This window comes from Pongo pygmaeus, chromosome X (assembly GCF_028885625.2).
Source record: "Pongo pygmaeus isolate AG05252 chromosome X, NHGRI_mPonPyg2-v2.0_pri, whole genome shotgun sequence".
Lineage (NCBI taxonomy): Eukaryota > Metazoa > Chordata > Mammalia > Primates > Hominidae > Pongo > Pongo pygmaeus.
Genome location: NC_072396.2, coordinates 110988741 through 111009546, shown reverse-complemented (window position 1 = coordinate 111009546; position 20806 = coordinate 110988741). Strand labels below are relative to the sequence as shown.

At 38.8% G+C, this 20806-nt stretch overlaps 1 protein-coding gene across 4 annotated transcripts in view; it reads right to left on the bottom strand.

The window, feature by feature from the left end:
* Positions 1–2849: 2849 nt before the first annotated feature.
* The window catches only part of TBC1D8B (TBC1 domain family member 8B), a 68365-nt gene continuing 50408 nt past the window's right edge, over positions 2850–20806 (bottom strand). For all 4 annotated transcript variants that reach the window (XM_054472217.2, XM_063660657.1, XM_063660658.1 and 1 more), the window contains exons 15-21: positions 14669–14737; positions 14267–14507; positions 13432–13497; positions 11827–11910; positions 10763–10819; positions 9492–9589; positions 2850–5427 (exon numbers count right to left, since the gene is read on the bottom strand). In XM_054472217.2, the coding sequence (XP_054328192.1) occupies positions 5032–5427; positions 9492–9589; positions 10763–10819; positions 11827–11910; positions 13432–13497; positions 14267–14507; positions 14669–14737 (1011 nt within the window). In that variant the 3' untranslated portion in view covers positions 2850–5031. The remainder of the gene's footprint in view (positions 5428–9491; positions 9590–10762; positions 10820–11826; positions 11911–13431; positions 13498–14266; positions 14508–14668; positions 14738–20806) is intronic.

The window sequence follows — 20806 nt, the reverse complement described above, 5'->3', positions numbered from 1 at the left end:
GGTAGAGACCAAGTGGGAGAACTTAATGACTAGAGATGGGGTGAGCATGGTTGAGTATGATAGGAGCATGACCAGGGAAGTCATCTAAATGTTTTGACTTGCAGAGATGTTTGGTAGTGGCTAATTTTTCTTCAGGTCTCTTAGATTAAAATAAATGGTAGCCTACTAATTCCTACTTGATTTGTATAGCCAAAATATTTCCAGTCTGGTGAACAATGACCTAATTTGAATAATCATGATGCAGATTTAAGGTCTTTTACCCAATTTGCAGACCTGAGTCAGTTTACACACTCAGAGGCTCCTGAAGGAAAACCAGGTACCCGTGAGGAAGGATTTTGCAATACCATGAGCATGTGTTGTAAATCCTCTTTTAGGAAGAGGAGGCTGTGGCCATTTACCAGGGTAATTTGCACTGGGCAAATGACTTAGACTTTCAGAGATTATTTGACACTGACTCTGAGTTCACATTCATTCCTGGGAGAGATTAGAGGGGGTTAGAACACAATGGTCATCTAGTGGTCAGAGGCAGGGCTTATGAAGTCAAGAGATACAGTTTTATCTTGAATCCGTCTACAATGGATCTAGTGTATTTGCAAATATATTGTATAGCTATTTCTCAGTTCGTGAATGCATAACTTGAAATAGCCACAATCAGCAACTGACAGATATACCACATTTGCTCCCTGACCAGTGTAGTAAGAACTTTTTATGGTAGAAAGGGCCAAGTAGAATTAGTTGGGTCTGTCAATAACACATCCCTAGGGAAATCAGAGATGAGTGTGTACCAAAGATTTGAAGAACATGCGTGTGTATGGGAGGTGGGGGTGATTTCTATCTTACCCTCCTTTAACTTGCCTGTTTGGATTATGCCAAAGGTAGAGAAGTCTTAGAAAATGATAGTCAATTATCAAAATTTAATCATTTATCTCAAACAGGATTTTTTAAAAGCTGGATAGATCATAGGAAACTGTAGAACACTGAAAGATCAAGATCTTAAAAGTAGTCATAAAGAAATGGCATTACCTGCAAAAGGAAGACAAGTAGAATTAGAAGCTAGGAAATACATCGCTTGATGCTTCTGGGATGGGAGAAATATGTAGTTCTGATGACAGAAATGGAAACTGCAACATAATGTGAGATAGGATAAATGTGCTTCTTTTGATGATTATACACCTATGAATGTAGTTACCGGAATAATTTGCCTTGCCTTTAGGGATCCGGAGCTACAGTGCCCCAGCGTCACATGCATCACTGTTACTCTTCTCCCCTTGAGTGGGCGCAGGACCTGTGATTTGCCTTTAACCAACAGAACATGATGAAAGGGATGGGATGTCATGGCTGTAATTATGTTACATTATATAAGACACTGTCTTGCTAGCAGATTTGCTCTAGAGACTTTTCTTGCTAGCTTGATAAAGTAAGTGGCCATTTTGGGGGAAGCCGATGTGGCAAAGAACTGTCCACAGAAGGTGAGGGCAGCTGTTAGGAACTGACTGAAGCCTCTAGAAGCTGAGGGTGGCTGCCAAGTGACTACCAGCAAGAAGGTGGCGTCCCAGACTGGAAACCATAAGGAAATGAATTCTGCCAACAGCCTGAGTGAACCTGGAAGTGGATTATTCCTTAGATGATCCTTTACATAAGAACCATCCTGGCTGACACTTTGGTTGCAGCCTTGTGAGATCCTCTAAGCAGAAGGTCGAGCTAAGTTGAGCCCAAAGTCTTGACCCACTGAAATGGTGAGATAATAAATGTGAGATGGAATTAGTTATGCAACAATAGAAAACAAACACACTGTTCAATTTGCTTTCCACCCTCTTAGTTTGCCTTTCTATACCGTAGAGGCTAAAAAGCTAAAAGTAAATTTCCCAGATTCCTCTGCAACTAGGATTCTGGATTTATTAGCGGCCAATCAGATGCACACATGTGAGATCTGAATGACAGAAGTGAGGTGTTGGCTATGTTTCTGCCATTTCTGCTGGTAAACATAGTTGTGAAGATGTTTGGCTGTTCTATTGCAATTTAGTCATCAGTTTGTGGTTGATGAGAGGCAGGGTGCCTGGCATCTATTTTGCTAGTGTAAATCACAGCAGTTGAAGCATGGTTCCTGAGGTAGCAGCAGTAGTGATGGCTTTTTATGACAGCAGTAGGAAGTAGCACTGTCCTTACCACTGAAGAGTTAGCAATTCCCTTGGTGGCCTGATAGTGGTGTGTCTTTGGAAGTTGTTCTTGAAAGCTCAATTTAGTCCATCCTCCTGATAATTATGTAAGCCACTTGATATCCAGTAATAAATCTTTTCCTGATTAAACTAACTAGAGTGAATTAGCTCTCTGCAATTGAATTCTGATACAAGAGGGAAGTCCTCAAGTGATATCTGAGTGAAGTGTAAGTAAAAATACATCATAGCTCCGTGTGAACTGAAATTTAGAAAAAGAAAAAAAAAAAGCCTGAACATGGTGACTCACACCTGTAATCCACATTTTGGGAGGCTGGGGCGGTAGGATTGCTTGAGCCTAGGAATTTGAGAACAGCCTGGGCTACATAGGGAGACCACATCTCTACCAATAAATAAATAAATGAATGAATGAATGAATAAATAAATAAATAAGCCAGGCATTGTGGTGTGTATCTGTGGTCTCAGCTACTTGGGAGGCTGAGACATGAGGATTGCATGAGCCTGGGAGATCAAGGCTGTACTGTACTCCAATCTGGGTGACAGAATGAGACCTGTCTGTCTGGGTGACAGATTGAGACCTGTCTCCATAAAAAAAAAAAAGAAAAAGAAAGAAAAGAAAAGAAAAAGGAAAAAAAGACATCATAATAAATAATATTAATCTTTTTAAGTAAACCATTTTTCATGTTTAGTAGATATATTTATTTTTATAAAGACAAGTAAAGCCACCTTATAACATATTTAATTTAATGCATAAGGTATAATGAACTGGTTCAGTTTAACACAACTACATAAGATTTTTAATATTATGAACAACCTGTTTGGTTAACAAGATAGCAGCTATAAAACTATAATGTTTAGTTTGTTTCTCCTGCAGACTCAGAAAATAAATGTTTTCTTTTTGCTTTGCATTTATAAACTTTTTGCAACTCAAAAAATCTCTTTCAGTATTCAATTTTAATTAACCTAGCCTAAAGTATAATACTCAGTAACCTGTACTATTCTGATTTTAAAATCATATCAAATATTAATAACATATATGCTCTTAAGAAAGTACCTTTCTTTGTAAATACAACTGACAAAATATTCAGCAAAGTGTGTACAATAGTGCCTTGTATACATGTGTCTTTCTAGAGCTACTTCAGTATAATTTAACAATCATTGCATAATAGCAGATGTATAATAGTTTCCATATAAACTATTAACTAAGCTCTAAAATATGGACATAGTTCAGCAAATCATTTCTGAGAAAAGGCATAGATGTTTATTTACCAACTATCTCTTTAAGTGGTAATTTCCTTGAAAAGACAAGGTTGATTAAATAATTTAAAGACACTACTAGTAAGTGTTTAGCTAAAACCAATTTATGGGATTTTCAAAGGCTCAACTTGAAAATTCTTGAACTTCTTTGAAAATAACATATTCTGTGGGCGATGAAGCCCCTTTGTTCACAGTGGATTCTTCCCAAAGGCTGACTGTACCAACTCCCTCCAAGAAAGGGAGACCTCTTGAGTCACTCTGAAGGAGGTCTGCCCTTTCATGGTTTCACACCCAGAAAAGTTAAAAGGCTTATAACCAAAGTCTTTTGTAAAGAAAGAAGCTCCAATGAATGATTTCTCCCCCAGTTTTCTAAGTCAATTGATTAATAAATTGTCCTTGGTAGGAATAGCACAGGACAGTGGACAAGTGTGGTTTGCTTTTTTTTTTTTAAGTGCTAACAAAGCCCATTATCTCTAAATGGACTCTCTGTGTAATGATTGAAATATAAACAGCATAAAGTATATAGAAATTACACATCTAAATTGGATAGTCAAAACTTTTTAGACAGATGTCAGCAATTCTGTTACCTTGGCAATCATTAGATACAAGTATACTTTATGTGCTTGCCAGACTAATAAGATAATTCAGTCTTAGTGTAGCCATTCTTTACTATCTAATGTAAATTAACACATGACTGGTGAAAATCCAAAATCTAAAGCTAGAACCAAAACAATCATAAGCTACTCTGAGACAAATGCCACAAACAGCAGTGCCCAGAATTTCTAGTGATTTCTCGGTCTAATGAAAGACCTATATAGTTAATCGAACTGTTTCTTAGCCCTTCTCAGAAGGCTGATTTTACCCAGCTTAAATCCAAATCCAATATTGTTTTTTTCTTTATATCAGCCCAGAATTTAGAGTTATTGATTTGCTTTTATCAGTAACAGAGTTAGCAGTGTGAGTCAGCAGCCTCTGAACCCCTCAGGTAGGAAGACTGTAGAAGGTACTTAAAAAAGCATTTATTACTAGAAGACTGAATGAGATTAACTTTAAAAAATTAATAATATTTCAGTCAGATAACTTGAAAACAAGGGCCCCAAATGGTAATCTTTTAGATAATTTGGAAAGTAGGGTTTGTCGATTGACATGACATATCAGCCTCACTAACACCCAAGCATAACACCGTCTTTTCAAAATAATCAGTAATTCATATGTAAATAGCAACACAAGCTAGTAATTTCCTTAGTAAAAGTGATATGCTTATGCCCTCTGGTGGTAACATTTAGCATATTCCCCTGATATTGCATATATTGTGAAACATAAAAAAGTATATTTGTATTTGAGAATATCATCAAAATTTGAGATAACAAATGTGGTTTGCTTGTTTTTTTGTTTGTTTTTTTTTTGTTTGTTTTTTAAAAAAGTGCTAACAAAGCCCATTATCAACAACAAAGGAATGATACATTGTGCTTCTGGATATATATTTTGGCCTTCAGACACATTAGTAACAAGATAAATCCCTGAGCCCTACTCACAGGAATCAAGCTGACAGCTACAGGAATGTTAGTAAACTTGTCTATGATAGGCAATTCCTAGGGATTTACATCTTGGTTCTAGACCTTAACTGAGAAATTTTTGCATTTTCCAGCTTGGCTTTTACATCTATGGGTTTCTCAAAAAACCTCACCAATGCTGGTTCATTCAACAGCGATGCAAGAATCTGTTCAAATGCAAATGACCACTGAGGTTCCTCCCTAAAGGAACAAGGATCTTTCTCCAAGTGGCTCCCTGTTTTTTCCTCACTGGGTCCTCCAGAACCACAGACAGTACCAGAGAATCCTTTGGCTGATGATGTAGGGCTATGTAGTTTCCTTCCAACTTCTTCCATCCTGAGTAAAAGGCTGGTAACAACAGCAATGGCTTGATATAATGATTCTTCTTCAGGGTCCTCATGAAATAAGTTATAGAGGGTCTTCGAAAACTGAATAAACTGAGACTAGAAGACGCAAGTTGAAAATAGCACGTTTGAATATTAGACTTAGCAAATATAAGGAGAACTTAGAAGTGAATAGTCTCCTATATAGGATTTGTACCATAGAAGCTTCACCCTAGAAGTTATAAGAACTGGTGATTAATCCCAAAATAAATATTGGTTCTAGAAAGGTGAGTATGGGCCAGGCGTGGTGGCACATGCCTGTAATCCCAGCACTTTGGGAGGCCGAGGCGGGTGGATCATCTGAGGTCAGGAGTTCGAGACCAGCCTGGCCAACGTGGTGAAACCTCTACTAAAAATACAAAAAATTAGCTGGGCGTGGTGGCAGGCACCTGCAATCCCAGCTACTTGGGAGGCTGAGGCAGGAGAATCGCCTGAACCATGGAGGCAGAGGTTGCAGTGAGCCGAGATCGTGCCATTGCACTCCAGTCTGGGCAACAAGAGAGAAACTCCATCTTAAAAAAAAGATGAGTATGAACCATGGAAGAAAATTTCATTTAGGTGCTCTCACTTATTGCCTAATAGTACATTTTATCCAGACTAATTCCTGGACTGTTTGCCTGCCAGCATTACTTAAAAGTTAGGTGCTATTTTTTTTTCCCTAGACAAGGTCTTGCTGTGTTGTCCAGGCTTGAGTACCATGGTGCAATCATAGCTCACTGCAGCTTCCAACTGCTGGGCTCAAGTGATCCTCACACCTCAGCTTCCCAAGTAGCTAGGACTATAGGCACATGCCACCATGCCTGGCTAATTTTCACATTTTTTGTAGAGACAGGATCTTACTATGTTGCCTGGGCTGATCTCAAACTCCTAGACTCAAATGACCCTCTCCCACTTTGGCCTCCCAAAGCACTCAGATTACAGGCATGAGCCACTGTGCCTGGCCAGGTGGTACTTCTAATTAGGCAAAGTCCCTTTGAAGCTGTCCTCAGAGGATGAACAAGAATTCTGGACAGAAATATAGTTATAATTATGCATAAATTAGGCTGCACTTCTTTCTGCTTCCATGGAATGAAAAGTCACTGACATTAGAATCATAAGACTTTTGTTTAAGAATTGTTTAGGATGTTTAATCCTGAATTCCAGCAAAATAGCTGATGCAAACCAGTTTGAAGACTCCAACAGAAGAACAAAACCAGCATGAGAATAGTTTCTTCATCTCCCTGCCCAATGACTACACCCTGCATTCTTCGACCAATGATCTCCACGCTTTGGCCCACTCCAAAGCCCTTAATAATCCTAGTCTCAAACTCCTCGAGGAGACGGATTTGAGGCCTCCTCCTATCTTATTCAGCAGCCCTACAATCAAACCTCTTTCTCTGCTGCAACCTGATGTCTCGGTGTACTGACTTGCTGTGTACATCAGGTAAAGGACCTATTATGGTTACACCATATTTCCCTACACATAAATCATTAATTCATTAACCAATCCTAACAATTAAAAATGAGTTCCACTTAATCTGAAATGGCTGGAGTGGGTAGCTCAGCCAGAATGACTTAAATTTAAGGAAGAATGAGTTTTGGGACTATCTAGTAATGCAAGGTGACTCCAAGGAACACATTTTTTTCTTCTTTTTGAGACAGAGTCTTTCTCTGTCACCCAGACTGTAGTGCAGTAGCACGACCACAGCTGACTGCAACCTCGACCTCCTGGACTCAAGCAAACCTTCCACCTTGGCATCTCAAAGTGCTGGGATTGCAAACATAAGCCACCGTGCCCAGTCCAAAGAACACATTTGGACATGTTTCTCTTTAAAGGCTGAAGTGGGGCCTAAGTTGATAGATAAACTGGTTTGCCTGCTAATTGCACCTTGATGATCCATAGATATTCCTAGAAGATACCTGTCAATTTACAAAACAATTCCAACATAAGAATTCTACAAGTCAATCATCCTACCAGAAAAGTTTATCTGTAAACAAAAAGCAAATACAAAAGATACACTTCATGATAATATATTGTAACAAACATTTTTCTTCCTTCATTAATCTACAGTTCTAGTGTTCCTATATTTTAAATATATATATATATATATAATATTTTATATTTTTCTGGGTTCCTAGTTCACAACTCCCATAGTCCTTTGTTACAGTCTTTTCTTATAATGTTGTGTGTATTAGGCCACAGGGGCAGGCCTCAGAAAACAGAATCTTCTCCTCACTCTAATCTTCTTCCAACCTTCCTTTCTTCCTTCCTTCTTTCCTTCCTCCTTTCCTTTCCTTTCCCTTCTTCCTTCCTCCCTCCCTCCCTTCCTCCCTCACTCCCTCCCTCCCTTCCCCTTTCCTTCCCTTCTCTCCCCTTTCCCTCCACTTCCCCTTCCTTCCCCCTCCCCCTCCCCTCCTCTTCCTTCCCCCTCCCCCTCCCCTCCTCTTCCTTCCCCCTCCCCCTCCCCTCCTCTTCCTTCCCCCTCCCCCTCCCCTCCCCTTCCTTCTTTCTTTTTGACAGAGTTTCGCTCTTGTCACCCAGGCTGGAGTGCAGTGGTGAAATCTCGGCTCGCCCAGACTGGAGTGCAATGGTGAAATCTCAGCTCGCCCAGGCTGGAGTGCAATGGTGCAATCTCGGCTCACTGCAACCACCACCTCCCAGGTTCAAGTGATTCTCCTGCCTCATCCTCCAGAGTAGCTTTCTGACAGTTGGCCTTAAAACCCTCCCTAGAAAGGGTCCTACCTCATACCCTTAGGGGAAGGAATGCTGACATCATGAAGCTTCCATAAAAACCCAAGATAACTGGGTTCAGGGAGCTTCTGATAGATGAATGCATGGAGGCTGACAGGAGGAAGGTAAAGAAGAACTCATCCTCATGCCGGGAGGGTGGTGCACCCCAACTCCACAGGGACAGAAGCTCCTGTGCTTGGGACCCTTCCAGACCTCGCCCTATGTATCTCTTCTTCTGGCTGTTTATTTGTATTCTTTAAAATATCCTTCTTAGAGGGTGGTGCACCCCAACTCCATGGGGACAGAAGCTCCTGCGCTTGGGACCCTTCCAGACCTCGCCCTATGTATCTCTTCTTCTGGCTGTTTATTTGTATTCCTTAAAATATCCTTCTTAGTAAACCAGTAAATATAACTATTTCTCTGAGTTCTGTAAGTCTCTCTGTAGCAAATTAATCGAACTCAAAGAAGGGATAGTGGGAACCCCAACTTGAAGTTGGTCAGCCAGAAGTTCAGGAGGCTCAGACTTGTTACTGGGGGAAAGGAGGGAGCAGTCTTGGGGACTGAACACTCAACCTGTGGGATCTCATACTATTTCTAGGTAGATAGTGTTGGAATTTAATTGGAGGACACTCAGCTGGTATCTGCTGCTTGGTAGGGGGGAAGACTCCCACACATTTGGCCACAGACATTTTCTTCTATGTTGATGATTGTTATTGTTGTGGTGTGAGAGTAGAGGAAAAAAGGCAGTTTGAAAGAATTTTTCCCTAAACAATAGTACTGTTCATTTATAGTAATTCTAGATTAAATATATCATACTGACTCATTTTAGAAAGTACTTATTCAATTGTCAAATGATATAGTCCACTGAAAAATATGAAGTTATTTGATAGTTTTCATTTTTGGTAAAGTTCTCGGGATCCTCAGTATCTGTACTAACCTGATTTTAATTAAAAAAAGAAAAACGTATTTTGATTAGGCAGTGTATAAGAAAGAGATGAACTTGAAATTATGTTCAGATATAAGATCAGTAGGAACCAGGGTGTGACCCATCTCAGTAATTTATCATTCCCAGTACCTACCACTGGGTTTGGTATCTGGTATACAGTAAACAAATGTTTACTGAATAAATGAACATTTCCAATAAAGTTGGAAATATACTACACATACATTTTTTTTCTGCAGGTACATGTCACAGCAGAAGAATTCTCTGAAACACTGGACACATTTGAGTGTTAAAAATAAAAAAATCATTAAAACATTTCTCCCCACTCTTCCATGCTCATCTGAAACTTAGAGAGATAATACATAGATTATTTAACTATTTTGGGAATAGCATGTTAGCTATTTTAGAGGTTACACCCACATCCATACAAAAAAGCAAGAACTTAGAATTTTCTTTTTAAAAATGCTATACCTGATTCATTCTTGGTAAATCCTTAATGTTTTCTTCTTTTTTGAAAAGCTCATCTTGCCATTGACTTAGATATGCTTGAATATCAATTTTCCCTTTGCCTGAAGAAAGGGAGTAAAACCATTTCATAAGGAACAGCCCACTATACTTTCCCAAAGTTCAAAATTAATAATTATGATTAAAAGGTATTTCACTGAGATATAAGATTCCAATTTTTTTTAATCCAGGAAATGATCTGAAATTACCTTTCATTTCACCCACTGCCTCTCAGAATACTTTTCCCATTTCTGTTTAGACTAAAACGTTTACTTTAGGAAGGTTGGGAACTAGGGAATATGTGGCGAGAGAGGGAGAAAGGACATATTTAGATTAAAACAATACACCCCGACTTAATAATGCAAATTTTATGCAGTCATTCTCATGTACACTATTAAGTTTAAAACAGCTTCTATATTATGTTCTTAATATGCATATATTGTTTCAAAGTGGGCTGGGCGCGGTGGCTCATGCCTGTAATCCCAGAGCTTTGGGAGGCTGAGGTGGGCAGATCACCTGAGGCCAGGAGTTCGAGACCAGCCTGGCCAACATGGTGAAACCCTGTCTCTACTAAAAATATGAAAATTAGCCGGGTGTGGTGGCGGGCGCCTGTAGTCCCAGCTACTTGGGATGCTGAGGCAGGAGAATGGCTTGAATCTGGAAGGCGGAGGTTGCAGTGAGCTGAGATCATGCCACTGCACTCCAGCCTGGGCGACAGAGCAAGACTCCATCTCAAAACAAACAAAACAAAGTGGTCTGTAGTAGCTCTTTTTCAAAAATTGGAAACACTACTTATTCATTCAAAGAGTTTAAGATACAAATGTACTGACATGAAAAGATGTCCATGATATATTGCAAAATCAAAAAAGGAAATTATAAAACAGTACTTGTGGAATTTTTTTTTGAAAAGAGAGATGTCCGCATACATTGTGTATACATAGAAATAGATCTGAAAAGGATATAGACAAAAATGTTTTCGGGTAGGGTTGAGTGAAGGCAAAAGGACTTATGTACTGTCTGAATTTCTTTTCCAAGAATTATCTATTACTTTTGTAATTAACAAATCTTTTAAAAATAATAAAATTAAATGAATATGGGTCATTTACTATCATATTTTCTATAATTTCTGAGACATCAATAGCCTTTAAAAGGAATCCACCTTTTCCCCCTTTGTAGCTATCCTTATTTACATAAAAAATAACTAAATAAATTAAATGATAACTCCTAGATCATAGTACCTTTTTCAGGGCTGTGTTTTGCTGATTGTGCTTCCTTCTCATTTGCAGGCTTGGAAACTAGAAGAAAAGATGTAATTGCATTCTGTAAGAGGTTTAACAAATACTCTTTGAAAGCAAAATAATGTTTCATATAGACGTATAAGCACATTATTTTATTCAATTCTGCAAACAAATTTTAGCTGACTTGACCTATCATCAGAAGACAAAATATTCCAAAACTTTCACAGTAAAAAGAACATTGGGGGAAAATCCGTATTTTAAAAAATCTTAGAAGGAAGCATACCAAATATTAAGTATTTATTTCTGGGTGGTATTTTCTTCTTTGTGCCTTTCTTTAAATAAAGTTATATTACTTTTATTATCGGGGAAAAAAAGCACATACTGGACGTCAGAAGAGTGTGCTACAAAGCCCTGACTGTGGCAATAACTCAGTGTGAAACCTTGCACAAGTCACTTCTCTCTGGGCCTTAGTGCCTTTATCTATAAAAGGAAGAGACTTGACTAGATGATTTGTAAGGTCCCTTCAAACTTAATGTTCAAACACTTTAACATATAATAACCACAAATATACATTAATCAGGGTTCATCCCTCTATAGGACATTGAATATTTACTAAAATAAACTAAAGGACACAAAAATAAACTCATATCACTTTAAATTTTGTCTTGGAGAGAGACTCATCCCTGTCTCCTACACCTACAGTGATTTATAACAAGTGTTCACTGTTTGAAAAATAGCTGTGGCCTTTAATCATCAAAGATTCTATTGTACTTTATCAAGGCATGAAAATGGTCTAATACATTTTAGAAATTTCTGCAACGTAAGTAGAAACAAAATACTTTATTGAGTGTCCAATAAGCAAGAAATTCCACAAATCAAAGCACCAAAATGCAATTTGGTTAACCGGTCAAACATTTATGGACCATGCTAAGTGCTGTGGTAATACAAAAGAAGTATAAGGTAAAATGAAGCCCAATTTTAGCTGGGTAAAGTATATCTAAGTCAGCAAGATCTTTATGGGTGACTAATCATCAAAACAGTTAAAATTTTAAACAGGTATTTACCACGGAGCTGACTGAAATAAAGTAATTCTTCCTTGGAAAGTTCATCTCCTTTTGAAGCATCCTTAGATTTCACTTCAGTATAAGCTGAAAACATATAAATAACCCAAATTACATTTATTAACAACCAGGGGCAGAGACGAGGTTCATAATGGGTCAGGCAAATCTGGGTGTTAAAGAGTTTCTGTATAAGAAAGATGTCAGTGGAGAAATACAGAAGTGGTTCTACTCTACTGTAATATATAGTAATTATACTGTAATATATGTAATATATATAAAATATAGTAAATACGAGAAGTAGTTGATCATTTTGAGTTCTATTATTTTTCCTACTTGTTTTTTTAATGGTTTTCCAAGAGCTATTAAAAGTTGAAATTGTTTAAATCTGGCATTTAGAGATCTCTGAAAATGTGACCTCAGCCATTTAAAAAACATCCTCAATAATAAGGAAAACAGAAAGTTGGGTGCTTTGGTTTACTTTCTACTTGTGCTTTAACAGGTACATAATGTTTTTCCTATTTTTTATCCCTCTGTTAAAAGCATAGTTGATGACAATATCAAACATTCTAACAGTAGCCTGATTTGACAATGGAAACTCCTTTTATAATTAAATTTTTAGGTGATTTGTCTTTTGTTTTCAATGCTGTGTTTGTGATTTGAGTGTGTGAAGGGTTAAAGATGGCCTTTACCTTGTTGGTGTGGTAAAGAATGTTTCCTGGCTATCCTGAGAAAAGCTGAAAAGGGATCCCAGGTGTAGATTTAAACAAATTATGAGGTGCTGTTTGTTTTTGTGAATTACCCCATCTCGGCTAAAAGGTACTTTTTGCAATGCTCCTTCAGTTTAAAGCCTAAGACTGTTTTCACAAAGTAGGGATCAGGCCTTGGCAAGGCATCCTCTTCAGGTCAGTGGGAAAAACAAGTAAACTGAATGGTGTGGCAATTTTGAGGTAGTACGGAAGAATATAAAGAAATGTAAGCTTTGGAGTCAGACTTCAGTTTGCTATGCAATTTATTAGCGATGTGATCTTTGGCACATTTTTATCTTTCCAGCTCTCAGTTTCCTTATCATCAAAATTGGAAGGATAATACCACCTATCAGGGATATTGTGAGAATTAAATTTAAAAAATGCATGTACAGTTAATGTCTTGACAGAACAAGTGCTTAATAAATGATAGCGTTTATTGTGCTTCCTTTTAAAAATATTTGATATCCCTGCTGCCTTGTCCCATTTTTCTGAATAATTTGTAGTATTTTGCAAGTTTGGTAGTTTGTCTAAAGTTAATTTCCACTCTAATGACAACAACAACAATTCAACATTATACCAACAATCAAATGATATGTAATTCTTATATACAAACTACTTATCATTAAATTGACTACTAACAGGAAGGAAACTTGTGGGCCCATATGTTACACAGAATCTCTTCCATAGAAGATCACTGTATCTATATCAGCAAAAGTAGTCATAATATAATTTGAGGGCCACAATGAAGCAACGATCTTATATCATGTTGAAAATTAGTTTAGTTGTTAAAAAATCTGTAATTATACTTGCTAAAATGGAATAAATTCCTGCTGTACATCGTTAAAGACTGGTAAACTCTTACCTGGAGGAATATGTAGCTTAAAAAGCAGCTTAAGCTTCTCAGTAAAACTTCCATTGTACATTATGTCTGTTCAATAAAATTCAATTGTAAATAATCATGTATCTAAAGAACACTCAATCAATTTCAGCAACAAAGATTAATTAAGATATAGATATTAGTCAAAAATTAGGATTTAGAAACCTGTTACTTAAGCTAACAATTAAACAACCACCTAGTCAGTCAGATGCTCTCCTTAAAGTGTATAACTGTATAAGCAAAATACTCTTTATCAAAAAAGTAAAATGTTCTCTTTCCTAGCTCCTTTCCCCCAATCTTAGATTTCTCTTTTCTTTTGAATGAGGCCTGTGCAGGAAAGAACTGTTCTTCAAGGGGCGATCCCTGATAAGAAAGCATGCTGGCGTATCTGGAAAAGCAAAGGAACAATATCTACAGGTACAACATCTTGACTATCTGTAGGTACAACATGTTTGCTGGGTATTTATCTACCACTCTTCTAGGCTATGTGGTTGAATTTTTACGGGGAGGTCGGTGGGGTGGGGGAAGTCCTTCGGTAGTACCCATGCATCTGAGTGTGGGAAAATTGGGATGTTATCTTCCTTATGTTAACCCTTAAAACACTCACATCTAACAGCTTGCTTTTCTGAAAGGGTTGGGGAAAATAATACCAAAATACTTAGATTTAGCAACAAATGCAGAAAAGGGTCCATTTATTACTAAAGCTAAACACACTGTAACCCATGGTGATATAATCTGACTAAATTGGCAATAATAGGCAGTACTAAGTATTTCTAGGAGCACCTTTTTTTTTTTTTTTTGCTTAAAAAAATCATCTTACCAATTGCAGAGGAGAATTCTTTGAAGTTTATAAGGCAATCAGAGTTTTCATCTAACAATCTGAATGTCCATAAAGCTAGTGAGTCTCTATTTGCAGAATGAGCCCAGGGACACAACAAGTGATACAACGCTCTGAACTGCTGGCAGTCAATCTGATACTGTTCCAAATATGGCAGACTGGGGTCATGATGCTTCAATACTGGACAACCCAAACACCAATAACAAGATAAAAACAGCTCTTTCTATTAAAAATAAAAAAAGGAAAGTTACTAATTAGAAAAAGTAATTTTGGAAGATTTTAAAAACCATGTCTGCTAAAATAAAGATAAAAATAATTAGAATGGCTGTGATACAATTCTGCTAAAAAAAGCATTATTTTTCATTTAAAGAAGAACAACAGTACCTTAAAGATGACATAAAGTTGATCCAATTCATGAAGGCTCAATTTCACATCTTGTGATACAACACGCAACTTTAAAAAGATTAAAAGCAATTTAGTACACAGAATTTAACATTGCAGTAAAGAAATTCTCTTTGAATTACCTTAGAGTCTCTCTCTGCTAGAAGAAAATATTTGTCTTTTAACTTCTTAAATGAATAATAAAAAGTTATTATAAGTTATTATATTATAAAGTTATTATCTATTTTATCCTTTTAAAAAGTAGTAGTAGACTAGTTCAGTTCTACTCTAATATGTACTTTGATATTCATCTCTTCATACTCAGAAATCACTGCCAAAGAACAGCCACCTAAAGTCTATAAATATAAGTAACAGTATTCTAAGTCCTATTCCATATATTCCTCTCTTGCCACATAAGCAGCATATCTAGCCATCATGTGAGGTTGCTATTAAGTACTTCAAAGGCATTGGGAGATGTACATTCCCTCTCTATGCCAAAAAACATAATCCAAGAAGTAATAAGCTTAGAAAACATGTACTTTTATCCTATTCCATGAAGAAGAAGGACTAATGGTACAATCATTATGGTATCTAAGAAATTTGAAAACAAAGGTAAAGAAAAAAGCTAGAATTGATGAAATAGGGAAAATTAAGAAAAACCAGTAGACTCACAGTAAATAAAATTAAGAGTTGGTTTACTGAAAAAATCAATAAGATAGATACATTTCTGGCAAGTGAGATGAAAGAAATCACAAATGACTATCATTGAGAAGTGGATAATTTAAGTATGGATACAGAGGTCATTTAAAGTGCCCAGCAGAGGCATGGTGGCTCATGCCTGTAATCCCAGCACTTGGGAGGCCAAGGCAGGCAGATCACTTGAGGCCAGGAGTTCAAGACCAGCCTGGCCAACTTGGTGAAACCCTGTCTCTACTAAAAATACAAAAATTAGCCAGGTGTGGTGGCATATGCCTATAATCGCAGCTACTCGGGAGACTGAGGCACAAGAATCACTTGAACCCAGGAGGCAGAGGTTGCAGTGAGCTGAGATCATGCCACTGTATTCCAGCCTGGGCGACAGAGTGAGACTGTCTCAAAACAAAAACAAAAACAAAAACAAAAAGGTGCCCAGCATGGGAGGGGCCAATATGGCAAACTAGAAGCAGATCATAGGTGCTGCTCTCTTATGGAGGGGAAACAAAGGGTTTAGTGAACACTGACCCTAAAAGCCGATCATCTAAGAAACCACACTGGGAACCATCAAAGCAGCAAGGGGACACAGAGAGCAGAGAGGAGTGAAGCTGGGCAGCAGCCTATCTGGCATCAATGTGGAGTCAGGAGAAGCTCCCCAATACGGGAGAGGGTAATTCACACTCTCCATGGGGATCTGTGTAAGGCTGGGAGTGGGAGAATTCCCCTGCCCTAACCCCCTACTCGCCACTCTCATCCTCCCACCTCACCTCTAAACTGAGGCAGAGAGCCACCCAGATGGTTTGCGGAGGCAACTCTTAAGTCCAAGGGGACCTCTGCAAGCCTCGGATCCCGGAACAGACCAACACCAGCGCCACAGCCCCAATAGAGGCCACAGTCACGGTGCCTGGGAACAGTAGGATTGGTCCACCCTCCTCACCAGACAAGGCTTGGTGCCAGCTTCCAGCCCAGCACTCCCGCTTCTGCCTGAAATCAGCCAGAGGCTGCAGCCTCCTGTTGTCCCATGAAACACCTACACGGCAGGGCGGACGACCCCACCCACTCCTGTCACTGGTAGCCAGGTGAGCAACACCTGCTGGAGCTTCCAGCCCAGATGTCCCGCTTCTGCCTGAACTCAGCCAGTGGCTGCAACATCCTGTTGTCACTGGAAACACCCAACAGGCAGGGCAGGTGACCCCACCACGCTCCACCACTGGTAGCCAGGTGAGCAATGCCTGTTAGAGCTTCCAGTCCAGTGGTCCAGCTTCTGCCTAAACTCTGCTGGCAGCTGCAACCCCTGGTACCCTCAGGATGCACTTGGACAGCAGATTAGGTGACACTACTCACCCCCGCAGCTCCTAGTTGGGCGGGACTTTCTGGCTTAGGTGGTGCCCAAGCATCACTGAGAGACGAGACACCCAGGTTCGCAGGTTGATAGAGGGGTGGTGTGTGCCTCCCTCCACAGGGCTGACCCAGTAAGGATAAGACCTGTTTGCCAACTGTGGCTCCTACCTGAGGGAGCCCTGTGGACCAGAGCACCCAACAAAAGAAATGCGGGCATGAAGCCAGTAATCAGAGGGGGTTCCTCCAAGGCCCAGGGGTGGACTAGGTGAATGGGCCATCTCCCTGTCCCCAGTCACAGACCATTACCCCGGAGCCATGCAGCAGAGCAAGAAGCTATCTGCTGGCTAACACTCTTAAGCGCCACCTACTGGATTGCAGCCCAAAAGACAACACTAAAATATTCTGCCAGTATACACCACCTGTGAAAACTAAGGTAAAGGCTCCTACCAGCACCCAGCCTGAGCCAATGCATGTGTACGCTGCCACGCTGCCACGCTGCCACGGATGCTGGCATGCACGAGCAAGCATGGATTCCACCGCCACCACTCCGACTAAGTGTTTTGGCTAGCACCTCCATTGTAGTGTTGAGGCCAGTGGACTGGTAACACCTTGGCCTCTCTGGCAGAGCAGGTTCCTAGCCCCGAGGGCCCAGAGAACAAAGCTGGGGGTCTGGTACCAGCCCCGCAGAGGTAGCACACTCATCTCAGGAGAGCTCAGGTGAGCCTTGGCCATCTGAAATCTTCAAAATCAAAGCCAGTCAACTGAACCCACCTTATACCACAATCAAACCCCCAAGGGCATCAAAGAAGATAGAAGCAAAAAAAAAAACCCATCCAAAGAAAACAACTTCAGAGGTTAAAGGAATATCAGCTCACACAGATGAGAAAGAACCAGCACAAGAACTCTGGCAACTCAAAAAACCAGAGTGTCACCTTACCTCCAAACAACTGCACTAGTTCCCCAGCAGTGGTTCTTAGCCAGGCTGAAATGGCTGAAATGACAGACATATAATTCAGAATCTACATAGAAATGAAGATCACTGAGATTCAGGAGAATGTTGAAATCCAATCCAAGGAATCTAAGGAATACAATAAAATGATATAGGAGGTGAAAGACAAAATGACCATTTTAAGAAAGAATCAAACTGATCTGATAGGGCTGAAAAACTTCCAACAAGAATTTCATAATACTATCACAAGCATTAACAACAGAATAGACCAAGCTGAGGAAAGAATCTCAGAACTCGAAGACTGGTTCTCTGAATTAACTTAGACAAAAATAAATGAACATTTCCCCAACTTTGCTAGACAGGACAACATTAAATTCTGGAAATGCAGAGAACCCCTGCAAGATACTATATAAGATGACCATCCCCAAGCCACACAATCATCAGATTCTCCAAAGTCAACATGAAAGAAAAAATATTAAAGGCAGCTAGAGATAAGGAGCAGGTCACCTAAAAAGGAAATCCCATTAGCCTAACAGTGTACTATTCAGCAGAAATGCTACAAGCCAAAAAAGATTGAGGGCCTATATTCAGCATTCTTAAAGAAAAGAAACTCCAGCCAAGAATTTCGTATTCAGCCAAACTAAGCTTCATAAGCAAAGGAGAAATAAGAACCTTCTCAGACAAGCAAATGCTAAGGGAATTCATGTTCATTAGATCTGCCTTACAAGAGGTCTTGAAAGGAGTGCTAAATATGGAAAGGAAAGACGATTATCAGCCACTACAAAAACACACTTAAGTACATAGACTATTGACACAATAAAGCAACTACACAATCAGTTTTGCATAATAATCAGCTAACAACATGATGACAGGATCAAATCTACACATATTAATATTAACCTTGAATGTAAACAGGCTAACCAGAATGTAACCAGACTGCCCTAATTAAAAGGCACAGAGTGGCAAGTTGGATAAGATAGTGAGATGCAACTGTATGATGTCTTCAAGAGACTTATCTCGCATGCAATGACATCCAAAGGCTCAAAGTAAAAGGTTGAGGAAGAATCTACCAAGCAAATGGAAAACAGAAAAAAGCAGGGCTTGTTATTCTGATTTCAGACAAAACAGACTTTAGGCCAACAGCAACAACAACAACAAAACAAAACAAAAAAGAAATTATATAATGGTAAAGGGTTCAAGTCAACAAGAAGACAACTATCTTAAATATATATGCAGTCAACACAGGAGCACTCAGATTCATGCAGCAGGTTCTTAGAGGCCTATAAAGAGACTTAGATAACTACACAATAATAGTGGGGGACTTCAACACCCCACTGACAGTATTAGACATATCATCAAGGCAGAAAACTTACAAAGATATTCGGGACCTGAACTCAACACTTGACCAAATTGACCTAACAGATATCTACAGAACTTTTCCCCACAAAACAACAGAATATATTCTTCTCGTCTGCACATGGCACATACTCTAAAATTAACCACACAATCAGACATAAAACAATCCTCAGCAAATTCAAAAAACCCCAAATCATAACAACTATACTCTTGGACCATAGCATAATAAAAATGAAAATAAATACTAAGAAGATTGCTCAAAACCATATAATCACATAAAAATTACACAATCTGCTCCTGAATGACTTTTGGGTAAGCAATGAAACTAAGGAAGAAATCAAGAAATTATTTAAAACTAATGAGAATAAAGACACAACATATCAGAATCTCTGGTACACAGTTAAAGCAGTGTTAAGAAGGAAGTTTATAGCATAAATGCTCACATAAAACAGTTAGAAAGATCTGAAATTAACAACCTAACATCACACCTAGAGGAACTAGGAAAACAAGAACAAACCAACCCCAAAGCTAGCAGAAGACAAGAAATTACCAAAATCAGAGTTGATCTGAATGAAATCAAGACATGAAAACCCATACAAAAGATCAATGAATCCATGAGTTGGCTATTTAAAAGAATAAATAAGACTGATAGACCACTAGCTAAACTAATAAAGAAAAAAGAGATGATACAAATAGACACAATCAGAAATGACAAAGAGACATTACCACCGACCCCACAGAAATACAAAAAATACCCTCAGAGACTACTATGAACACCTCTATGCACACAAACTAGAAAACCTAGAAGAAATGATAAATTCCTGGAAACACACAACCTGCCAAGATTGGACCAGGAAGAAATTGAAACCCTGAACAGACCAAAGACAAGTTCTAAAATTGAATCAGACACACACACACACACACACACACACACACACACACACACACACACCCCAATCATAAAAAGCCCAGGACCAGATGGATTCACAGCCAAATTCTACCAGACATATAAAGAAGAGCTGGTACCATTCCTACTGAAACTATTGCAAAAAATTGAGGAGAAATGACTCCTCCTTAATGCATTCTTTTAGGCCAGTGTCATTCTGCTACCAATAACTGCAGAGACACAACAAAAAAAGAGAAAACTTCAGGCCAATATCCTTGAGGAGAACAGATGCAAAAATCCTCAACAAACTACTAGCAAACCAAATCTAGCAGCACATCAAAATGCTAACACACCATGAGCAAATATGCTTTATCCCTGGGATACAAGGTTGGTTCAACATACACAAATCAATTAATGCAATTCATCACAAAAACAGAACTAAAACAAAAACCACACGATCATCTCAATAGATGCAGAAAAAGCTTTCAATAAGATTCAGCATTCCTTCGTGTTAAAAAGCCTCAACAAACTAGGCATTGAAGAACTGTATCTCAAAATAATAAGAGCCATTTATGACAAATCCACAACCAAAATCATACTGAATTGGTAAAAGCTGGAAGCATTCCCCTTGAGAACCAGAAGACAAGGATGCCCACTCTCACCACTCTGGTTCAACATAGTATGGACAGTCCTAGCCTGAACAATCGGGCAAGAGAAAGAAATAAAAGGCATCCAAATAGGAAGAGAGGAAGTCAAACTATTTCTATTTGCAGATGATATGATTCTATATGTAGAAAACCCCACAGTCTCAGCCCAAAAGCTCCTAGATTTAGTAAACAACTTTGGCAAAGTTTCAGAATACAAAAATCAATATACAAAAATCAGTAGCATTTCTGTATACCAACAAAGTCCAAGC